Below are 24,619 nucleotides of genomic sequence, written 5' to 3' on the forward strand. Positions count from 1 at the left end.
TCCAAACACTCATTATTTTGGTTGATTCATCTTTTGTTAGGGCTCACTTACGTTAGGTAATATGTAATACAAAGCCTAACATATGGTAACTTATACATAGTTTGGGAGTTTATAAATATTCATGTGTATTAAGCAGGTTAAGCACTTCCAAAGTGAAATCCAAAGGGATGCCCTATAGTTTGAGTCTTTTTGAACCACGATGCTACAGGCAGAAATGCCACACTATGACGTTTTCTTTCTTACACATTTTTTTAAAAGTGTTGTGTGGTTTCCTGTGCAAGATCTGCACAGTATCAAAAATCAGAAATACTTCTAGTCTCCCAAGGATTTTGGATCATCATCTCTGTCATAGTCTCTCTCCTTCTGTCTCTGTCTCTCTCTGTCTCATGAATCATGTATGGTGTGTGTGTGTGTGTGTGTGTTTCCATGTAGATAAGGGAGAGTATGACTGATAACCACTTTTTATAATGAGTAGTGTTCTGACTGAACTCCCTTGAGAAATGATGGAGCACCAGGCTTCAGGGTGACACTCCTCAGGCCCAGTTTGAGAACAGAAGATAAACCCTGCCACTGTTCATGGCTGCCACCTTCATCTCAAATGACTGAGCGCTCGAATCCCTGCCCTTCCCTGGAGGGGTAGCTTGTCTTCAGTGGGTCCAATGCTTTATACAAAGCACACTCAAGGGGTTCGTGATAGCTGTGGGTTAATGTCCCTGCAGAATTGAGTATCCAAGTTGGAAGGGCGCCACTACTGCCAAAATGACACTGATGGAGAGTGTGACGGAAGGAGACTCGTGTATCCCTTCCAGCTCAGCTTGCACTGGGCTCCTGCTGGAAGTTTAAACTTGATAGATATTTTTTAATCTTTACATCTCTCTCTAGGTTATAAGCATGTAATGTCCAATCATTCGTCCCCAAAATGCACTTTGTGATAAACAGGAGCTTGAGTACCAGTCAGGCAGAGTCTGAATTGTGGAGCATTTTCAGAAGAAAATAAAAGCCTCCCTTGTAGCTCTGTATTTTTCATTCGACAGAGAAGAAAGCAGCTCTTTCAGAAATTTTTGCATAAGATAATTGGAATTTCAATTTAATAACACCCTTGCCTAGCTGGTTGGCAACGGTAATTGTTTTTAGCATATCAATCTCTCTCTTGAAGCACTGTTCTCTGACCATTTCATCATCTGTCTCGCTGCAAGTGTTTATTGAATGCCTGTTCATTGCTGGCTTGGCAGCTTTGCGAGGCAGGTAGAAATTGAACAGTCAACCTTAGTTTGACTAATGACTAAGCAAGGGACCTCAGGAAAGTCCCGCAGTAGAATAAATGAGGGTGGGGTAAATGTGACTGACAGCATAATGACAGACAAGCCTGTCCAGTTCCACACCTGAGCAGCTCTCTCTTTATAGGCAGTTGTTAAAGCCAGTAATGTCCATGTCAGAAAACATGCTTTTAGCTGGGCATGATGGCCACACCTGTAATACTATGGCTGGGGTAGTAGAGGAAATCAGGAACTCAAGGTTGTTTTCAGAAACACAGTGAGTTCCAAGCCAGCCTGGCCTACCGGGGACCCTGCGTCAAAAATGGTAATAGTAAAATAATACTTTTTTTTTTTTTTTTTGAGACAGGGTCTCAGTGTGGATCTCTGGTTGAGTTTGAACTCACTTTCCTTCTTCCTCCACTTCTAAGTTCTGGGATTACATGTGTGTGCCTGGTGGATATCTTTCTTTCTATAAAGGATTTTTGCCATAATTGCCCTGGACTGTATGATATTGTTCTCATGCAGTTGTCACCATAGTGCATGGTCTGTGGTTCTGGATCATGTCCTCAGGACCACTGTCATGTGGATATAGCTTCACCTTCCTTGGGAAACCCCTCCCCAAATTCTAAACCCCTGCTGTGTAAAGTTTGTGAACAGTCATCGAATCTTCTACAAGGAGACAATTAGGCTTCTAATTTGCTCTGCCATGCTATTTTTCTCTTTCAGCGTGAATGACATCATAGCTGTTGGACCGGCCCACTTCTATGCCACCAATGACCACTATTTCTCAGATCCTTTCTTAAAGTATTTGGAGACATACTTGAACCTACGCTGGGCAAATGTTGTTTACTACAGTCCAGATGAAGTTAAGCTGGTAGCAGAAGGATTTGATTCAGCCAATGGAATCAATATTTCACCTGACAAAAAGTAAAGCTCCTTACATAACATCTTCACCTCTCGTCAATAAATTGTTCTCATAAACAAATCCCTTAGGTTCCAATATACCCTTTTTAATTTTATATATAGCAATATAGTTTGCATATTAAATAACACTATAGTATAATGACTTGATGTTTTAAATATAAGACAAAAGGAAACTTTTCAGGCTTTAAAACTCCTTCAAAACAAAAATTTAAATTAATTAATTGATGTCATTCTATTGACTGTATTCTTCTATCCAAGAATCATTCTAAACTGGCCTAACTATTTCTTTGTTGATGGATATGTGCTTATTTGATTTCTATCAGATGTTATATCAAAAACATCTCATGCTTCTCCTTTAGCACTGCAATCAATTAAACCAATTACTATTTTAAAGTAAAAACTACCTAGGACAGTATTAAAACATAATAGTTAAACTTGAGGCTTTTGGACTTCTACAGCTCTGCCCCAATTACTTTATTGTGAGTACCACTTACTTGAATACTTGTACAAAATTTCTGTAGAATGAACCCCTATGAATACTCAGACCTCCTGTGAGTACACAGACCCCCTGTGAGTACACAGACCTGTGAGTACTCAGACCCCCTGTGAGTACACAGACCCCCTGTGAGTACTCAGACCCCCTGTGAGTACACAGACCTGTGAGTACTCAGACCTCCTGTGAGTACTCAGACCTGCTGTGAGTACACAGACCTCCTGTGAGTACACAGACCCCCTGTGAGTACACAGACCTGTGAGTACTCAGACCTCCTGTGAGTATACAGACCTCCTGTGAGTACACAGACCCCCCTGTGAGTACACAGACCTGTGAGTACTCAGACCTCCTGTGAGTATACAGACCTCCTGTGAGTACACAGACCTCCTGTGAGTACTCAGACCTCCTGTGAGTACTCAGACCTCCTGTGAGTACTCAGACCCCCTGTGAGTACTCAGACCTCCTGTGAGTACACCGATCTCCAGTTAATCTTTTCACTGTTGGTCTTAATGTATGTTGTTGAATTGTGTTCCAGAAACACTCTTCTTATTTTTATTCTTAGTTTTCCTCTGCCTTACTGCACCGAACAATTTAAACTACCACAAGGCATTTGACATTCCCTGACAATTAGATGTTCTTATTGTGTGATGTAATTTGTCCTTTTCTTTTTAATCAGAAAATAAATATAAATCACTCAAACCATCTCTTTCTAGCCCAGTCTGCCAGTCAAACCTGTGTTTTTCCACCTCTAGCATTTCTGTGTTGGTTGCAGCTTGCTTTCAACCTTCCTCTGGCTTTTGTACTCTGGCCACTGTGGTTCTTCTATGGTCAGTTAGCCCATCCCCATCTCTGGTTGCAAGTGTCCACCACAGCACCAGCTGGGAAGCACATACCCTGTCACTGGTGGACTCAGCTGTCACTCTGTCATCAAGCTACTTCTTTCCTAAGCCTGCAGTAGACTCCAGATCCTCTCAGATCAAGAGAGGAAAGGTCTGGGCTTGCTATAATGAGTAGCTCTACCCTCCGTTTGTTTTTCTACACTTCGCATGAGATGATGTGTGCTTTATGTTGCTGATACCCACCTATAGCTCACATCACTTTACCTTGGCTCATTTGCTTTCAGAAAGGGCTCCATCCCCCTGTTGTCTCTAGATTTAGCTATTTCCCATGGTACAGGGACTGTTATTGACTCGGGTGTTATGTGTGCACAAAGTAGGTTGAACTGGTGAACTGGTGTTGGAAGAGCAAAATGTGTCCCTTCCCTGTGTGCATGTTACACTGTTAGGGATTCTGGCCTCATGCAGGAAGACTGCTCAGTAAGGCAGCTACCATGGAATGTTAGGTTTCAATTTCATGTGTTAACCTCGCTCACTGCCCCTTAGATATAGATACAAAGTTCTGGATAAATACTCATCTTAATATTAGGATTATGTGAGTATTAATATTTTATTAAATATCCATACGTATTAATGATATTTAAAGTATCCCATACCACTTAATCTTATATGTCCATATTAAAGATATTAAAATGTATGGCTTTCTTTCTTATAAAATCAAAATTTTTGTTTTTGCTATTTCAATGGCAAATATTGTGAACTTTATATTCAAATATTGTGAACTTCATATTCAATTGGTATTTTTCTTACAAATCTTTTTAAAATGAATTTAATACCCATGATTGTTGTAGCACCACTGAACTGATTTTGAAGGCTTTAAAATATATATATATATATATACATATATATATATATATATATATATATATATGTTGACCTTTATCAAGCATTCCTCCCATGCATCCCTTTGAACTCTTCAGGAGGCTTCAGGACTCTCTCCTTCCTGCTGTATGAAGACATCTATCTCTGTTGGCAGAAAGTGCTAACCAGTGTCTTTTCTGAATAGGTATGTCTACGTTGCTGACATACTAGCTCATGAAATCCATGTTTTGGAAAAGCAACCTAATATGAATTTAACTCAATTAAAGGTAAATATTTTGTTTTATGTGTAGATGTCAACTGATTGTTCTTTGCTGTATTCTAGTTGGGCTAACTATCACACTGAAAACACAGCATGGGTATAGACAACAGGTCAGCCGCTGTCTATGTTCTTCAATATCTCCCCCCTCTAACAAGACAAATCTGTTGGCAGCTGTCACTAGGACGGATAGTGATTGCAGGCAGCAGTGGATTGAGTGATATTGGCATCAGGTTTAGAACTGTTCCATGAGGTATTGACAATATCTAATGAATCCCAATAAGACTTTTCACAGTTGAAAAGAAATAGTTGAGTTTTCAAATGAATATTTATGCCCATTCAGTTTTTTCAATAATAAATGAAAGTAGAAATTGTGCTGACAAACACATATTTTAGGTTGATTAAAAATTGTCTCGCTTTGATGGACTTCCTTAAACTAACTGATCACTGTGTATGTTTTGAAACAAAAGGAGTTCATTATTTGTATTATTTGAACCGATGGATTATCACCCTAGGTTTTTTATTTTCAGAGAAGATGAAGAATGGCTCCAAGCCCATTCATTAAGTTTATTTTAAGCAATATCGGTGTTCGAAGGGCAGGTGTAAGAAGGTGTGGGTAATGCCCCATATGTATAGGAACTAGAAAGGTTAGCTCTAAATTATTTAATCATGTTGCTTGCATCACTAAGATATTGACATTATTTCTTTGTAAGGTTCTGCAGTTGGGCACACTGGTGGACAATTTATCTATTGATCCTTCCTCGGGTGACATCTGGGTTGGCTGTCACCCTAATGGCCAGAAGCTCTTCGTGTATGACCCGAACAATCCTCCATCATCAGAGGTTTTTATATTTTGCGTTTTTCAACCTTAATTATCAAGTCCTTTGAACTAATAATGCGATAAACTGTCACCAGGATGATTTGTTAGTTCTTTTAAACTAATAACACAATAAACCTGGGAGGTAGTTTGTAATTGCTTTAAGCCAATAATTGGCAGAATGTTGCATTGTTCAAATGCTTTGAGAAAAGTAATCTTTTGATGAATTAAATTATGGTGGAAACTAGTCAAAAGTCATTTTTATAAAGACATGGGTCCTGTTCATGTGGTATACTGGCAATTTAAAAATATCTGGATTACTGTCAACTCACCACGCGATGTGCGTTTAGTGCACGCTGAAGTAGCGTCAAAGCAGGCACAGTGGTGGGAGCCTATTTCTGTTAACGCTGAATTGCTGTAATCACACAAAATCCTGTGTTGGCATGGCATGACTGGGTACTTTAAAAAGTCCTTTCTTTGAAGGCTGGAGAAAGTACATTAAATTAAGCATTAAGGAGATTGGTAACTGCTGTTTGCAGCAGCATGCCTTCTTAATCATGTGTCTTTGGGGAAGACAAGGGATTATTGGTGCTTGAAGGGTATGGGTGTGTGTGGTTCTCTATTAACACTTTGTGTTTCCTGGATAGGTTCTCCGCATCCAGAACATTCTATCCGAGAAGCCATCTGTAACTACAGTGTATATCAACAACGGGTCTGTCCTTCAGGGAAGTTCCGTGGCAACCATATACGATAGGAAACTTCTTGTAGGCACTTTATACCAGAGAGCCTTGTACTGTGAACTCTAAGTTGTATTTTTGGCATGCAAGTGCAATAAGTTGTATCAAAATAATCTTTTGATGAATTGCTAATTCTGAGGGAATTTAACTATCAGCACTGACCTAGGAATATGCCACATACATAGCTCATTTTATTTCAATAAGGAAAGGCCCAGAATTCTGTTGCACTTTGAGCATCAAAAGAAAATGAACTTTATTATTGGTGTTTTTTAAAATGCCAATCCAGGGAGAAAGAAAAAAGCTGCTTTTGGATAAAGTGAATGCATTTTGCACAGAGGCGCTTCATTGTTGTGCCCCACCATGTAGGAGGCTACTGAAACAGGATGAGGCATCAAAGCATAAGCATCCTGGGTCCCTATGCTGTGACCACTGTGCGTGTTCAGAACTACTGATAGATAACATTTTGATGTTGTGTTCTTACAGCTTTGTCTACTGTTTAAAAGTTAGAAGTGTATTAAAGACTAACCACAAGCCAGGTTTTCATTTTTGTTTAATTACTGATTCTCAGGAGAATGGGAAGGAATTAACTTTTAGGGGATTCGATTGGACAAGAATGGCCATGCTAACCTCTCATGAAAGCTCGATGTAAAGGGGCTCTTTATTGGAAAAAATAAAACAACTGAATACGGTAGCTCCAGATTTTATTTATTTACCTTTTCTTCCAAACACAATCTCATTACATAGCTCTGGCTGACCTGGAAATTGTTGTGTAGCTCAAGGTGGCCTCATACTCATGGAGACCACCTACATACGCCACCGCCAGCCTTCAAATTTTCAATTCTTAAGGTGTCTCCTATAGGTTCTTTTCCTAAATAGAAGCCCACTTTAGGTCCAAAGAGGAGATAAAGGCTTGGGGTTGGCAGGTTACCTACTCAGTAAACTCATTTATGACTGGAAGCCAGGAGAGGTGTGGTCAGCTGTCCAAGCCTGCCTGGCTAGGTAGCCCTACACTGCATCAGAGTTAAGGGTGACAAAAACACAGGAGAAACATGTTTTTCCCTTCTAGTTCCAAAAAGAGTCCTGAAGAGTGACTTTACTCTGTTTCCTTCTGTTGTCACTTATGTGCTTTCATTAAAATTTTATTATAAAGGACTTGCACATAAATCACCATTGTCACTTATCAAAGGCTTTTTGTTTCACTTTTCCATCTCCCTCATTATCATTAAGATACTTGTCAGTTAGTTATCAAATGTCCAACAATTGGGAAGTGCTCTCCCATTATTTCACTTAATCTTAATTGCAGCCTAGAGGGAATAGATGTCAATATCATATCGTTGTTAACATTTCACAGTCAGTCAAGGTCACACACTTCCTAAGGGTGAATATCAATCTGTTTCTAATGCCAGACCCTGTGCCACTAGCAATTACATGAAGCCACTGTCATAGAGCCAGTGCTGCAGAGTTACACATCCCCTATTGTATATCATATGTTCTGTTGTGGGTTTTCTTCCAAGGTACCAATTTGAGTTCCGTGTTTTGGTTAAATGATTTAATGGCTTTAGAATGGAAATTGCAGAAGTAATTCTTAAACTTGGGCTCTGGTCCATTTAGTCTGTTTCGTATTTGTATTTCTCTGTTATTTATTATTTTCGATTTTTCAATTTGTTCTGTTAATGAATTGGGGATATATTTCAAGCCAAAGAAATTAATGCTTCTTGCGGCTTTCATTATCCGAGGGGAAAATGTTCACAGATGAATAAGACAAGATTAAATATTGTTTTCCTAAGGACTCAACCCAAGAAAGGAATGTTTTTGATTTCAGGAGATGTTAACAATGGCTATCTATCTAAGAAGACACATTCATAAGACATACTAGGTATCAAGTAAAATACCTTTCCATTTCACTTATTCAAAATTTCATTTGTGCAAAAGTGGGTATGAATTAATAAGCTCGTGCCTTGTTTATCTCAGGCATACAAGAAAGGTTTTAATAAATCCTGATTTGGAGTATTAATGGGTATGAGAGGTTGTTTTATCAAACTGTAAGTATAATATGTATTAATATATGATGAACTTTTTATGATCATATATTGAGGGGAACGTTTTGGTGATCAAGTCATCATTGTCCAAAACAACAGAAATTGCAGTGGCAATTTTGCAATACTAGGGGATACATTTGGGGCCCAATCTCTCTCTCTCTCTCTCTCTCTCTCTCTCTCTCTCTCTCTCTCTGTGTGTGTGTGTGTGTGTGTGTGTGTGTATGTGTGTGTGTGTGTGTTTATACACATGTGCCTGCAGACGCTAGAGGAGGATATTCAAGCATCTTCCTCCATTTTTCTCCATTTCACTGCCTTCAGACAGGTGTTTTTATGACCCTGAAGTTTTGTGTTTCAGCTAGCACTGGGGTTACAGGTACTTCAGCCATGCTCAGCTTTTATGTGTGTTTGGAGGTTCCAACTCAGAACCTCTTGCGAACACTCAGATCCACCCAGCCGTCTCTTCAGCCTTTATTTTTACTCTTCTTTCTTTTAAATAAAACTTATTTTAAATAAACTTATTATGACACATAAGTATTTACTATGAGGAGCAAGGAAAATTAAATTGGCTGTGTTTTGGCAAGGGTTAATCATTCCTGACAAATGAAGATGATCCTTTCTCTAGGTTTTAAACCTTCCAAGTGCTGAGAGGATGGAATGAATCCAAGGGAAATGCTTTCACTCCCCTCAAATCCTCCAGCTTCACTTAAAACAAAAACAAAAACCAGCTCTCACCAGATTATCTAGCCCCAGCCTGGCTTTGCACATTGGGTCTTCCTATCCAAGGCTTCCTATTGTTCAACTGATTTCTCTATTAATTACAAATATTGAAAACAATGCAATTACATATTGGTCTCTTAGTAATATTTTTGTAGTGACATCTTTGATGAATGGGTAATAAAACTGGTTGTCCTAATTACTTTTCTGGGAGTTAAACTCCAAGTCTTCAGAACTTTTGGCATAGGGGGCCATATAGTCTACCCCCAGATCCTGCTAAAGGCTGCATGCTCTTGTGTTCCATGAAGGGTCATGAAGGCAGATATTCCTGCACTGACTATTCCAAGTAGCTTTTGTCTGCTTCTTTATACCATAAACATCCTCATGCCCTATCCTCAGAGAGGTGGGTTCAAGACCTGGGTCTGCTTCTCTTTGTTTGGCTAGCTTGAAAACAACTCTTGAAAGCCTTAAGCAATTGGTACATTGGGTGCTGGGCAAAATGAACTTTGCCTGGTACCAAAATATCTCTTGAGAAATAACTGGGGTCATAACATTTTTCCCAAACCAGGTCAACCTGCAAGAGAACTAAGTGTCCTTTACCACTACTGAGCCATCTGTCCATTACCCAACATTTTGCATAAGTATCCTATTTGTCAAGGATTACCTTGTTCTTGACATCCTTAGTCCTATAAAATCTTCACATTTCAAAATAATTGTTCTTTTTTTTTTTAAACTGAATTCTACTGCTACTGCATCTTGTTATTAATAGATGATGCTTGAAGGTGCAATGTTCCCTAAGCTCCTCAAGTGTCCTGTCATCTTCAAACTGCAGGGGTATTGTTTATCTGAGAGGAAAGTTTCACTCTTCATCAGAAAGACCTGCAGTCCACAGGAAAGAATAACAAGAATCTCCCATGGAAACTATGCCCTTGTCCCCAGACAGATGGACTTGGATTTTCACCATTTCCAACAACCTGATGACACCATGAAGGTCTGGAGCCCAAGTCCAGAGCTCTGATGTCTGGAGAAGGATGAGTCAAGGGACTTGCCTTTCAGTATTTACTCCCCTTTAGGGGGTTTCAGGAGCGATTTCTGGATTCCCATGTGGCTCTCTCAACCTTTCACCCACTGGTTGGAGCTTAAGTTAATTAAGTTCTGTAGCTTTAAGAAACAAACTCTCTTCACCCTGTAGGGACTCCAACTTTGAGTTCAAACCAGAGCACCCTAGAACTTGGCTGACCTTAGCCAGAGGTAACTGGCTCCTGATCCCTAACTAGAGACTTAGAGGCAGGCAGAAAAGTGTCCTTGAACTCTGAGCAAGGATAGGTAGCCTTGGAATCCGTGCCTTAAAGTGCCCTTGAACTAGAGCGCAAAGGTGCCTTTGAATCTCGCCGGCAAAGGTGGTCTTGAATCCCAAAAGCAAAAGTTTCCTTGGAGCAGGAGAGAGCAAAGACCCCACTTGCTGACTGCTGCCTGGCACAGGACCGGCCAAAGTACCTGCAAGGAGGAGCAGGAAGGCGGGGCACAGGGACCAGGTTACTGGGCGGGGCCACGGCGTGTCCGCCCTCCCCCCCACTCCGCCCTCGGGGAGCAGCACTGTGCGAGGCTCATTGCCTCTAGGCACTCAGACAACATGGGGAAGCTAGTGGTGCTGACCTTGCTGGGGGCCAGCTTGGCCTTAATAGGGGAGAGGCTTCTGACATTTAGGTGAGTGGACACCTCCATGGCGATGTCTTCTGATCTTTTTTCTTTTCTGGTCCAAGTTAGGTTAAGGACAACCGGTTCCAACTTCCTAATGGGTGGAAAGTAGCTGTGCCACCCACTCAACTTCCCCTTGAGAATCACTCATTCGGAAAGGGGCAGGCTGCTTGCCTTTCTAGGCTGCCAGGGTGAGAAAGCCCACGTTAGACTTCTGAAGGTTACTTACCTTTTCCAGGCCTTCTGAAACACTGCCCTTGTGAAATACTAAAGTCCTTTGGGAGTGATGAACTTGGGGGAGGGGACCGTTCTAGCAGCTGGATATTTATAGCTGTTGCAGACACTAAAAGTGCTGGGTTTGGAACCTGTTCCATACTGGAGGATGAGTCAGGAGGTAAGAAGAGAGCTGAACTCTGCAGACAGAACTGGCTTGGAGGGTGGCTGACATTTTGAAGTAGAAGATTCTGCAGCGACAGCCACCCCAGAATTGTCTCAAGCAAAGTCAGTTTGGTCTGAAAGAACTTTTTAAAAAGTTTTTTTTGTTTTTGTTTTTTTTTTTTAAAGCCTTATTCCTAGATGAGGCCAAGGCCTCCGCTTATTGTCCTGTGTATACTCTTTCTGTAAGGAAAGGCCAGTCTCAGTTCATTGCTGCAATCTGTTCCGGATACCTGATGTCTGCTGGCAACACTTTCTAGCCCAGCTTGGGAGTGCTTGTCGTTGCGCTTGCTCCCCAAACAACAAGTGACAGAATCATCAAATAGTAAATGTGAGGGCCAGACATGCACACATCTGTGTCTAGTACAGCTAGGGTGGCAAGCATGCCTCCACAGAGCTGCACCTGAAGAGTGCTTTTTAAAAGCGATCGAAAGGTAAGTCTAACGTCAGGCTTCTTGGCTATAGTTTAGTAATTATTTTAAGTGACAACTAATATTTAGAAGGATGTTTATGTTTTCACTGCAGAAATAAGAATACTGCTGAAAAGCAGGTTGGCTAACTAACAGCTCTCATGGTGGTCAGGTCCACGAATGAACATACCTATTTTAAGGGAAGTCAGCATAAGCTTAGTTGAAAAGAACTAAGAGCAAAAGTTACAGGTTTGGCTTCTTGGAGACCTCACAGAAATGTGTGTTTTTGTTTTTGTTTTTGCCCCCTCCCTCCCCCCCCCAGAGGAAGGAGATCAAAGGAAATAAGGGGAAATGAAAGGGAGAAAGTACAGATGTATAATACTTTAAAATGATATGGTGCTGTTTTTTGTTCATTTAAATAAACGATGTTGTTAATTTCTGCCTAGCATTAAGTGGGGTCTTAGATTTGGAATAGAACCACGCTTTATTCTTTCAGCGAAAGACGGGAAGTTAGCCTGTGTGGATGCATTCTTCAAGTGAGTCATATTATGTAACTAACCAAAGGCATTGTGTGCTTATCTGTTATGCCATCCATTAGAAGAGGAAAGTGAGCAGGGGCCTCCATGTCTGTTCAGACATCGAGCTGGGATGCTGGGCTCTGAGCTCTGTGCTGTGGGTTTCTCCATGTTGACTTTTATCTTCTACAGAGAAAGAGTTACTGCATCACGAGAAATACAGTCCATAGAACCGCAGAACTGCCACCTGATTGAGGGACTCGGTAAGCAAAAGGCAGGCCCAAGAGAAGGCAGAGGCATTTCTTGGTCATCATTTCTCTGAGTCTCCTATATGATTTCATTCCCTATTACTCCACGGTGGTGTGGCTTCTACGCATGGCTTGGCCCAGACTGCCCCATACAAAGGGCATTTCTCCATTGTCTGATGAATTTCACTTGCTGCTTCTTGGCTACTGGCCTCCTGACCCCTTGTTTTGTAGTTCCCCTTTCTTAACAATCTTGGCTCCACTATCCTTTGCTTTAACATTCCCTGGCAAGTACATCTCTTATATATTCAGACTTTCAGCCTACCTAGATATCTTTCAGACATTTCAGTCTCAACTCTGCAGCCATATCTCTCAACCTAAAGGTCTTTCTCCATCACTGAGGTGTTTTGTTTATTTAGATTCAGAATCAATTGACATCAGCTTCACACTCCTGCCATTCCCTCTGAGGCTCTCAACTCAAAGCTGGCCCATTATCCTCTGGAGGCTTAGTTAAAAATCTTAAGACCATTGCTTTCCTCCTTGACACCCCCCCCCCTTCCGGAGGGGACCAATGGCCTTCTCAGTTCCCACTGACTTCACCTATTTGGCCCTGCTACAGTGTTTACTTGGGCTTCAAGCCTCCTGTTTTGCTACTAGAAAATAAAACAAAAACCCGTGCCAACCTGCTCTCTGTGTGAGGGATGTGTTCTGCATCTTTCTCTCCTGTGTTACGCCATCTCCCTCTCCCCCCTCCCCCCCATGGTTGCTCACTGAAGTCAGCCACAGATGCATCTCTCTCCTCCTCACTCTCAGGGCACTTTGAATCTCAGTTGACTCCACGCCTACCACATAGTTTCTTTCTGAACCGGTGTTCTCTTTCATTATCAGATTATACACTCCCTAGGGTCAAAGACTAGCGTTATTTATTGGTATGAGATAACACAGTTTTCTTTGTGATGTGAATTTGTATTTTCTCTTTACAAAAGTTACAAAAGAAACTTTTTGGTTTTCTACTCTTTTGCCTCTTCCCATTTTCTAAAGGCAAATAATGTCTTTTTTTTGTTTGTTTTGTTTTGTTTTGTTTTGAGACCATTTCTGAAGTATCTCAGGTTCCTTTGGATACAATACATAGCAAAAACTGAACTTGAACTTGTCATCGTCCTGCCTCCATCTCCCAAGTGCTGGGATCATATGGGGTGCCCTACAGTATCCAGTCTGTGTGGTGGTATAGATAGGAGCCAGGCCAATAATGGGCTAGACAAGCACTGTATCATCTGAGCTACATCTCCAGCCCTGGCCTATGATCTTAGAAATGGTTTATGCTGCCAGGTGGAGACTGGAAGAATGAAACAACCCCCTCAGTGACCTTGGTGTTTTAGATGGCAAAGTGTTCAAGAGATTCTGCTGGGAAGGGGTGAGCACATATAGCACATATGGATTTCTGAGATTGGTGGGGCCCAGTCCACCACCTCACAGCATTCTGGGAAGGAGCAAGTACCAGATGGAAGTTCACAAGGTATCTTCAGAGAAGCTTGACCTGTGCTCTCTGTGTTCCAGCCTAAACAAGGACCTTGTACGTGACACACAAGTTACAGAATTTAACCAGGCTACAGGGGATTGGTGATGGGGGAGCTACATTTTGCTTGGTTTTAGGACACACCACCTAGGTTCATGATACAAGTTAACACACTCAAGTAGTGACTCAGGTTCAGTTTCTTATCAGCCTTAGAAAATAAGTCCCTGAACCAGGATGTATTCCTGGTGCACAAAAGAAACTTGCAGACACATCCCCTATGGAGGGATACTCCCTTAACCTAGAAATAGGAGAAAAGTCCTAATCCCTACTTCAAATGACTTGACAGATTTACATAACCCCACCTGGATGGTATTGGCCTACATGTGGAGTGGGGGGGTGGGGGTGGGAAGAGAGGGTGGTCAGGATGCATGAGAGGGGGGAGAGTGGATAAGAGGGAGGGAAGGAGGGATGGACATGTAAAATTAAAAAAAAAAAAAAAAGAAAGAAAAGAAGTTCCTGGATTCAAGGCCCAGTAAATGATCAAAGACACACACACACACACACACACACACACACACACACACACACACACATTAACCAACAACAAACAAAACCAAAACACCTCTAAAAATGAAAAATAAGTCAATGTGATATTCACTCAAATGTTTACTATCTACAGCAGTGATTCTCAACCTTCCTAACACTGAAACCCTTTTTAATAAAGTTCCTCATGATGTGGTGACCCCCAGCCATAAAATAATTTTTGTTGCTATTTCATAACTGTAATGAATCATAATGTAATTATTTTTGGAGATAGAGTTTTGCCAAAGGGGTCGTGAACCACATATTGAGAACCACTGATCTAGAGGGTAATATTCTTACCTACTGCACATATGTATCTCAAAACATGAACTTGCCAAGCTGTTCAGAGGGATAATTAGACTTGAGGATTTTTGATGTTTAGTCTAACTCTCAAGTTATACATTTGAGAAAGTAAAGCTAGAGTTAGTATTGTAAGCCATAGGTCAATTCCCTGATTACCCAAATAGTTTTCATATTTGGAAGCTTGATTAGAAGAAATGAAGAAAGAAGTAATATGCCATGCTTTGTATTTGAAGAACTGAACATGTTAGGATGATTGCAGACCATCTGATAATATGATGACTTTTCCCCATGTCAAGCTCTATTCTTCACACAGATCTATAAAGCAGTTTCTATAAAACACTATCAGTGCTTTGCATGGAAGAAACTGACATATAGGGGGATTGAGTTAGTTTCCTGATGGCTCAGATGTTCACCTAGATTAGGGTTACGATGTTTTTCCTCCCTTGCTTCTGCAGTCTTTGTTATATAATGTTGATGTATAATGTCTTATCTACTGACAACATGTCTTCATTATAGGCATTCCAGAAAAGTCTTATGCAACAGAAAATGTAAACAGCTAGAAGATTACTAAATGAAAACTGAACAAAAGAAGGCCACTAGATATTTAAATAGAGATAGCTAAGAAGACCTTAGTCAGAAGCTCAAACTGCTTAATGGTAGAAGGTTTTATGCAACAGCATGGGGGGACTGAGGGATTTAAGCAGAGAACTGCAGGCACATAGCTAAAGGAAATTCTGATTTTATTTTCTTTAATTACAACCAGACAGATTTTGTTTGTTATTTAATTTATTTTTACGCGCGCGTGTGTGTGTGTGTGTGTGTGTGTGTGTGTGTGTGTGTGTGTGTGTGTGTTTGGTTTACCAGGGCTCCAACCCAGAACTGCATGCTTATTTTGTCAAACACCCTACTCTTAGGCTGTATCTACAACTCAGAGTCTTGTTAAGATGTTCAGGCCAGCCTTAAAGGTTAGCCTCCAAGTCCTTGCATAGCTCAGTCATACTTGTGTTTGTAATCTGCCTGTCTGGACTGCAAGTAGCTGGGATCACAGGCCTGTGCCATCAGCCTCAGCTAAGAACAAACTTTCAAAGTTAATTTACCAGTGGAATAGAAAATCTCTTCCTTTTCTGTATGTTTATTCCTTTCCTGCTCCTCCTCCTCCTTTTCTCGTCCTTTGATTTTATTGGTGCACAGTTTTGGCTGTACAGCCATGGCTGGCCCTCGAATTCAGGGCAATCCTTGCCTGGATTCCCAAGTACTGGGACTGGAAATGTGTTCCTTGGTATTTTCCCAGTAAGGATTGAAAGGTAAAATAATTCTTCCTTCAGTAATGCTACCTCACTTCTCTCCTTTTGTGCTAGTGTCTTTTTTCCAAGCCTATGAGGATTGAGAATGCTTTCAACAAGAAAGGTATGTGGCATCTCTTGGCATCTAACCAGAGCTACGCTTGAAATACGAGTTCACTGCATTAGGGCTTTTTGTGAGCAGGATTATCAAGTTTGCAGTCTTGTATCTACCACCTCCTTTTGCTTTTCTTCCCATCTGCGCATTCCTGTTCTCTAAGATGTGCTGTTATTCCATTGTGAATTCCACTTGTTTACTTAGCTGGCCTTTCCCCAGGGTACGAAATAGTAAGGTTATACAAATAATATGTAATTTTAATAACATTATATAAATATATAATTTTATATAAAATATATAATTCATACAAATGATATAAAATTACATATAGTAAACTTTTACAGTGACACCATATTAGGGTACTTACAGAGAATGATTGAAGAAAGAACGAAATTATTGGAGTGATGGCAAGTCATGTAGGGTTGATAGGTTGAAATATAATAGGTGCTTCTTCAAGAGAGATGGAACTGGGGGTTGTAACCATAGCTGTGTACTGACAGGTATAAGGGAGAGCCCAGAGGACAGGGCCATGTAGCTCTCACTCCCACTGGTTTCCCTGATATTGTGATGCTCGAGACTTTTCATGTCGATGCCACGTACCCAAGGGTATGGGAGTGTGGGGATGCTGTCAGTCTAGCTGATGCTGCTTTTCTACCTTGGAGTGTAAGCTTCTCTGTGCTCTAGGGTGAGGAGTAATAAAAAACACAGCACCCCTGGATCCTGCACATTAGGTCGGGTTGATGCTATCCTGGGAGATATATAAAATGGTATCTGAGAGAGAAAAGGAGCCAAATCAGAGATTATACAACTCAGAATAACTTGCAAAACTATTAAGAAGGAAGCTAAATTGCTGTGTGGGTTATGGACTGATAAACCCCTTTAAGGTGAAAATGCTGTAAGGAAAAATGCATTTCATACCTCTAACCCCCAGAGCATCTGTGGGCAGGCTGCTTGGTAGCAGCATCTCTATAAAGAATCCATCATGAACAGGAGAAGCCTCTTCTGCCATGGCTCAGACTCAGATGAGAACTGTGAAGATCAGAATTCAGAATGAAGAGTAATGTTTCTCCTGAATGTGTTTCTTTTTCGTGTCTTTAGACAGTTGAAATCTCCTGATCAAATCCCTGCAAACTGGGACATGACATCTCTACTCATATATAATGCTCATATCATTTAACTCCAAACTGAGACAAAGTTCAAATTACTAACATGCTTACTTATTAAGTTAAACAGCTTTCGTCTACAATGAAAAAGAAGGTGCTATGTAGAATACACAGATATGACATGGAATTAAACCCAGGCCTTGTTCCCAGGAAGCTTTCAGTCTGGTAGAAAATTAACAAGCAGCCACAGGGCACAGTGTGAAAAATGTCATGATGGAGTTACCACAGACAACAATATTTGTGTATAAAGAGAGATGCTAAACTCAGGAAAGGTTTGACAAGCTGAAGAGGTAGCCCCCATACTCAAGACCCACTATCAGTAAAGAAGGTGTAAGAAAGATCTAAACCAGGAGGAATAGGAAGACGTGTGTGTGTGTGTGTGTGTGTGTGTGTGTGTGTGCGCGCGCGCGCGCGCGTGCACAAATGTACACAAATGAACACAAATAAGTCTACTATGACTCATAAACTACTCAAGGAAGCATCAATACATAGACAGAATGGATCCAGGAAGGCAGGCTCAAGTGGAACCGAGCCTAGGCCAAGGTGTGGAGAGATCTGCATGTACATCAAGGGGCATGAGATTTATACTGCCAGATCTAGCAGGCCTTTAGAAGACTTTCAGCAAGAGAATGATAGGGTCAGCTTGTAGTTTAGAAGATGAATGTCAGTACAGACAGTGGGGTAGGGGAACAAAGCTCACCTATTAAGCAACTATTGTGGAAACCTGAAAGTGCATATATGGTAAACAAGTGATGTTTGGGGGGGATGAAAGAAAAGGGAGGTGACAAAGATAGCTCCAAGTTCCCTGCTCTGGGTACCCGAGGATAGAAATACCATTCATTGCCAGTGCAAGATGGAAAATATGAAGGAAAGAAACTTCTAGATCTGTTTCAAACCTGTGGAACATGAGAAACCAGGTAGAGTGTTTAGTACCAGGCAATTGCAGAAGTCTGAACTTGCAAAAATAACTTGATTAGACAATCAAGAGCATGGGGGTGGAAACTGAAAGCACAGGACTAGGCTGTTGCTCGCTCTGCCTGGAGAAACAGGCAAGGGCGAACAGACCTTATGCTATATTCAGAACCGAGCGAGAGATAAAGGCAGCAAGAAACCAAGAAGGGCTGGAGGTGGGAGAATTATCAGAGAAGTAACCAAACTGTGAGGCTGAAAATCGCTTTATTTGATGTGTGGGTTTTCCCAGTGTGGATTTCACTCCATATGGAAAGAGCATCAAGCTTCTCAAGCCATATGGGCACCACAGATAGGTATATCTTGATGAGTCAAATGCTTAGGAACTGGGAAACTCTGGCTAGTTTTAGTTTTTACATTACTAGTTGGAGGTTAGTTTCTGCCTGATCTCTGGTCATCAGTACGTGCTGCTTACCATTCTAGCAGTTCAAATTTGCATTTACTTTGGCTTTGTTCTTATTTCCTTGTCCTCATCCACCTATGTTTTCTTCCAGTTGCCTAGTGACAACCTAGTAATCCATTTCCCCAGGTAACCATTTCCCATGTGTTCCAATTATTGTGACTGTGTAACAGACCGCCCCACACTTGTTGACTTTGAGCAACAAGGTTGGATACAGTGACACACATCTGTAATTATAGTGCTCAGGAGGCTGAGGCAGGAGGATCATGAGTTCCAGGCCATCCGGGGCTACCCAGAGAGACCCAGTCTCAAAACAAATAAGGGAAATCCTCATTATTTTTCCTATAATATTGACGGCTTAGTGAAGAAAGTCCAATTGTTCCATTTGCGTTAGCACAGATGAGTCAAAGGTTGGAAGCAAACCACCTGGGGTCCTCTGGCTTTTCTCCCCATCTTTTGTGTTCCTTACATTCCACGCTCTGTGGCTTTGAAAAACCAGACTTCTGGATTTCACTTCAGGGCTCCCAAGGTACAACCTTGAGAGAGGGGATGAGGGAGAGATGAGCAAAAGGAGGGAAGAAAAAACATAAAGAAGAAGAGGAGAGAGACTACACAAGGGCAGCTAGAGCTGACATTTAGTCTTGGAAGTCACATGGCATTACAGTCATCCCATTTCATTAATTAGGGCAACTTCTAAGTTCCTCCAGTCTCAAGAGAGGAGAATACAGACCTTGCCTTACAGTGCAATAGTGTGAATGTCACCTCTTCAGATGAACGTTTGGCTGTGCTCTGATGTAGATTATAGGTGGCTGTATTCAATAATCATCACCTCCAGAATCCCCCCACCATGTCTTATGATGTCCTCTCTCTAGTGAAACACGTCCTCCCCTCCATCACTGCTCAAGCATTTCATACTTCTTTCCACAGAAAATGCTCAAGGCTCTTAAGGAGGAAGTGAACTTACTCAACTCTCTCTAATGAATCTCTTGCCACAGCCTGTCCCGAGAATGATCATTATCACAGAGATCACCTATTGAGTAATTTCTCAGTGTGGTTGTAAGCACTGAGGTCTGACAGGTTGTAGAATGTGGAACACTTGGCAGGGAGACTTTGCTGGAAGATTTTCAGTGATGGCTGAATTTTTTTTTCAGGACGCGAGGAACAGTTTCTCATGGGGAATGGTGCAAACTCTCTTAGAACATCTCCTGAAGTTATCATTTAAAGAATAAACTTAGGGAGTGGATTTCTTTTTATAGGGTAGGGTGCTTTGCACTTTCCTCCTGAAAGTGGAGTCCTAAAGAACAGTTTAATGCTTGTGAAGATGGACTTGGGTGTTCTATTCGAGCAGCTACATCTGTGGGATTCCTGAATGCTACCATAGTTTCCCAAATAAATGGCTGAAACAATCAATGCATTTTCCAAAAGAACTCAAATGTTTGAGCCATTGAACTTGTTCTTTGAAGGTCCCACATATGCATTTTTGTGATTATTTTCTGTTTTGTGTTTTTCAGAGAATGGCTCTGAAGATATTGATATACTTCCTAGTGGGCTGGCTTTTATCTCGACTGTGAGTATGTGCCAACCGCTCTGATGCTCACATCAATAGCTGTATAGACAGTGCATTAAAGTTTCCAGCTTGAGATGCCAGATGGACCCCTACATGTTCATCCCACCTCTGGGTAGAACAGTCACCTACAAAAGCCAAACCTCAACCTGGAGGGCTAATTAGAACACCGCAGGCATCCCTAACTCCGGCTGCCTCATGTGGGCAGCTCCCTGTGGTCAGCTGTATGCTCAGCTAGGGCCTCTGTAAATGTGTATTGATGTCCATTTGACTCTCAGGCTGCTCTTCAGATCTGTCTTGTTGCTTCTCCACTCCATCACTGCCTTATTAGGTGGTACTTCGGTGTCCGCACAATCACCTTCACACTAACCAGTGTTCCTGCCATGCCTGCTTATGTATGGAGTGCTGCAAATGTTCAAGAGTGTAACATCAATGCCTGGACTCCCAGCTAACCCTTCAGCTTGCTTCCCTGAGTAGAGGAGAATGTGTGCTTTGTTTTCAATGCCTCCTCGACACACTTTAAATGACCAGGAAGCGATGTTAGGAAACAACAACAACAAAAAAAGTCAGTAAATAAAAGAACAGTGTGCTTATTAGATGTTGAAGATTGTCATGGACACGGAAGAGAGTCAGGTTTTGTTTGCTGGTTCTGTTCTTATGGGTTTGTTGGAGATTGAAATGAGGGATGTGTGCATACCGTTCATGAACTCTAGAGCCTAGCTAAGTCCACAGCTTGGGTCCAAGATTTTGAAAGAGTGGATTCACCACACCTTTAGTGTGAATTAATTTCTGTTGCCAGAATTTCATGTGGAAATATTCCATTTTTCCCAAACCATGAAGTTACATACATTTTAGGTCTAAATACTTTCAGCTCAAAGCCAGGGATCATTCTATAGGAACTATGACCTGAATTTCCAGATTCACAAATATGCACAGTATAGTACAGAGAAGGTCTCAGTGAATTTTAAATGGTGGGAGGCATGATTCTCTTTCTTTACTGCTCCTCCAAACTCAAAGATAAAACAAAACTGTCTGGAAAAGGCTCTTTTTCCCTGACCTCAATTTTCTATTGTCAAGTTTGATTTCAGGGCTATGCCAAACAGACCTGCAAAAGTGATTACTCCATATAGTGAGGAGATGTCTTTGCTGTTAGGAAATATTTGTCTTTCTTAGTGCATGCCTCCCCCTGGCAGCAGAGGTTCAGAGTTATTGCTAAACAGAAGGAAAACATTCTCATCACCAACAATGCGTGAGAGATGCCAAGATCCCTTCTCTTTTCATCCTCCTGTGAGCTAGCAACTCCTACTTGAAGCTTAGGATTTATGCTCTTTGCTCTGTCTTGCATCTTCCTGCATTCAATAGCTTGTTCTCCTTGGTCTCTCTATGACCTTCTTGCATCCCTCATCAATGTTCAGAAGCTGTACATTCAGAGAGTGATTCTATGCAAATACATATGCTTAATCTTTCTGAAGTGACAAGGAAGATATTGTTTCCCCAGCCTTGAGACTTGGCATACTTCTTACCTACAGCTTTACTCCTATTCTCCCACTTTGCCAGTTAACTCCATTTCTCAGAGAAGCCTCCCTGTGGAGATACACAGATTCCTCAGCAAGCCTTCCTTGGTTGTGTTGTTGGATGTGGCTGGGCTACCGTGTGTACCACCCTATCCTGATAGGTTCTTGTTGGGACACCATGTGACTTTAAACTCCTTGAACCTGGGACTTGGATGTGTTAATGAACACTCCAGGCACCCAGCAGAATGCTGAGCATATGAGGTATGAGGGTGAGTGATGATGTGGAAGGTTTCAGTGAACTCACACACATACTCCAGTACCTTGACAACAACCAGAATCCTGCCTCTCAAGGTGACTGTCATTGTTTCCAGTGATGAGTGGTAGGAATGGAATTGTGTTCTATTACTAGCATGCAGTAGGATTGCTGCCATCAATTCTAACCCAATGGAATGCCATAGACAGAAACCTAAACTTCCTCCTAGAACTATTTTTTTAGCATTCTTACTCTGAGCTATGTTTACTTGCAGTGCCTTGCTCTTGCTTCTGTTAAATCTTTTCCATATTTAGAACCTGTAGTCTCTTTGTTTAGATGGCAGTGTTCTCATCTGTTTCTGTGATACCAGGGTACTTGTAGAGATGTGCAGCCTTGAGACACACACACACACACACACACACACACACACTTTCATGTATTCATGGTGTGTCAGAAGAAAGCTGTACAACAAATAGCTCAGGCAAATGGCTAAATGTCTTCCTTTGGTATTGCCATTCTGTGAGCCAAAGGACATAATGACAGATTAGCTCTAGGAAGGGAACCGAGGATTGAATTTTATGGTGTGATGGTATAGTGACATCCTTAACTCAGAAGACTAGATATCCATAGGAAGGGGATCTGGAAGGGTGACTTTTTGACTTTGGTTTTTGACAAGCTGATCTGAAGCTGAGCTTAGGGGGGGAGAGAGGAAGGTAAGCTAGAGAGCCATGGACGGCACATTCAGTCCATGGGGTAAACATGCATATGTGAGAATCACTGGGGGACAGGAAACGGCTAAAGCTTTATGAATGAAAGCTGTAAGGAGAGAGCACTGGGGAGAAAGAGGTTATGCAGATAGGAGGAAGACAAATCTAAGAGGCAGCAATAGAGATAGAAATTCTGTCTCAGAACTCTGCTTCTGACTTTGTGACGTGAAGGAAGGAGGTGTACTGTAGTGTCCAGGGCCCTGGAGCTGTAGACAGAGAAAGGAGAAGGCTGTCATGGAAGACACTAAGAGACTGTTGTATGACCTGTAGAGACGCACTTCTCCAAAATACAAGCAGTAGAATGTCAATTCCAGAGGGACTAAGATTTGGAGTAAATCAGGTAATAAGGTCCTGTGATATTTCTGAGAAATTCCAGGTGAAACAAAGCGATAAATACGTATTTGAAGTAAGTTAGGAATAGATTTGTTTCCAGGAATGAGAAACAGAAACAAAATTCCAGGCCACAAGAGTCAGTGTTGAAAATAAGAAACAAAGCAAGAGGGAGGGGGGCAGTGTCCTACAGAATAGGGGATCAGGAAAAGAGGTGGAAGACCTAACAGAGCAGCAGGAGGGGAGCTCTTCCCCAAGGAAAGTCTGAGAAGGGCTGAAGGGTGGTTAACAGAATGGAGTCAGAGGCAGGTTATAGTAATCGCCATGATTGCAGGGCAGTGGGGGCACTAACCTTTACTCCCAGCATTCAGGAGACAGAGGCAGGCAGATCTCTGTGAGTTTGAGGACAGCCTGATCTACAGATTGAGTTCCAGGACATTCAGGGCTGTTACACAGAGAAACCCTGTCTCACAAAAAGAAAACCACACAGATATAATAATTGCCATGGTATTTCCAGAGAAGTAGGAGGTGAACTAGCCTTCTGAGTGAAGCAGAATGGGGTGTGGGCTTTATGGGATGAGATACATTTAGGATACATGTGTAGAAAACAGAATGAATTGTCTATGGTGATGAGGAGGAAGAAATCAGACTAGCAATATTGACTGGGCAGATGACATTGGAATGTACTAAGAATTCTTCAAAGTGGTTTTAGATGTTGCCCTCTTTTCTTCACTGTCATCACAGTGTGACAGTGTTTCACTATAGTCTTCAATATAATATTTCGGGAATTTCAAACAATTTACTCTGATCATATTCAACCCTACTCTTCTCCGCAATTCTTACCAGATCTAGCCCCATATCCACACCCCTTCCCAGCCTTCCACTTCTCCCATCCTTTTAATAACACACAGAGTTCAACATGTGCTACCCGTGTATCATTGGTGTGGGACCATCCACTGGAGCTTGGTTGACCTTCCAAGGGCCATGGTCTTAATGAAAATAGACTTTTCCTCTCCTAGCAGCCACCAAGTGTCAATAGCTTCTTACGAGCTCCTCCATGCTCCCTGCTAGAATGTTGACTAGCTTGATGGCTTGATGCTATGGTATAGATATCCTATTTATGCCTGAAGCTGTCCCCCTTCTTAAGAGTTTGGCTGGGCAAACAAAGAGCACAGAGAGGATCCATTAAAGAAGCTAGTGGCTCAGGTTCTTAGCAAGGTTCATTACTAGGTGGTATAGAATCTGGCTCAGAAACAGAATTGGAGAGTCAGGTCCTGCCCATCCCTCCTTCTAGTGTGGTGAAAAAGGAAAATTCAGGAGTGGATGGCACTCCTCTGATAGCTTCAGAAACCTCCTTTTAACAGCACTGAGGTATGAGGCTTGGATGAGGAGGAGGATTTTTAAGAAAATCTTGAAGGAGGATGGAGAGGTGACTCAACTGTTGAGATCACTTTAATGCTTTTACAGAGTACCTGGCACAGTATTTAGCACCAGCATGGCAGCTTACATCTCTTTGAAAACTTTAGTTTCATGGTATCCCACACTCTCTTCTGACCTCCAAGGACATCAGGACCACACATAGAACATATACATGCATGCACTT

At 41.6% G+C, this 24,619-nt stretch overlaps 2 protein-coding genes across 2 annotated transcripts in view; both read left to right on the forward strand.

The window, feature by feature from the left end:
* Pon2 (paraoxonase 2) overlaps positions 1–8,215 on the forward strand; it is a 31,940-nt gene extending 23,725 nt beyond the window's left edge. The window contains exons 6-9 of the mRNA XM_051177172.1: positions 1,983–2,183; positions 4,576–4,657; positions 5,361–5,489; positions 6,112–8,215. Of these exons, the coding sequence (XP_051033129.1) occupies positions 1,983–2,183; positions 4,576–4,657; positions 5,361–5,489; positions 6,112–6,270 (571 nt within the window). The 3' untranslated portion in view covers positions 6,271–8,215. The remainder of the gene's footprint in view (positions 1–1,982; positions 2,184–4,575; positions 4,658–5,360; positions 5,490–6,111) is intronic.
* A 2,331-nt stretch (positions 8,216–10,546) lies between these two features.
* The window catches only part of Pon3 (paraoxonase 3), a 29,246-nt gene continuing 15,173 nt past the window's right edge, over positions 10,547–24,619 (forward strand). The window contains exons 1-3 of the mRNA XM_051177174.1: positions 10,547–10,661; positions 12,205–12,275; positions 20,100–20,155. Coding sequence (XP_051033131.1) covers positions 10,588–10,661; positions 12,205–12,275; positions 20,100–20,155 — 201 coding nt within the window. The 5' untranslated portion in view covers positions 10,547–10,587. The remainder of the gene's footprint in view (positions 10,662–12,204; positions 12,276–20,099; positions 20,156–24,619) is intronic.

The sequence above is a fragment of the Phodopus roborovskii genome, unplaced genomic scaffold (assembly GCF_943737965.1).
Source record: "Phodopus roborovskii unplaced genomic scaffold, PHOROB, whole genome shotgun sequence".
NCBI classification, from domain to species: Eukaryota; Metazoa; Chordata; class Mammalia; order Rodentia; family Cricetidae; genus Phodopus; species Phodopus roborovskii.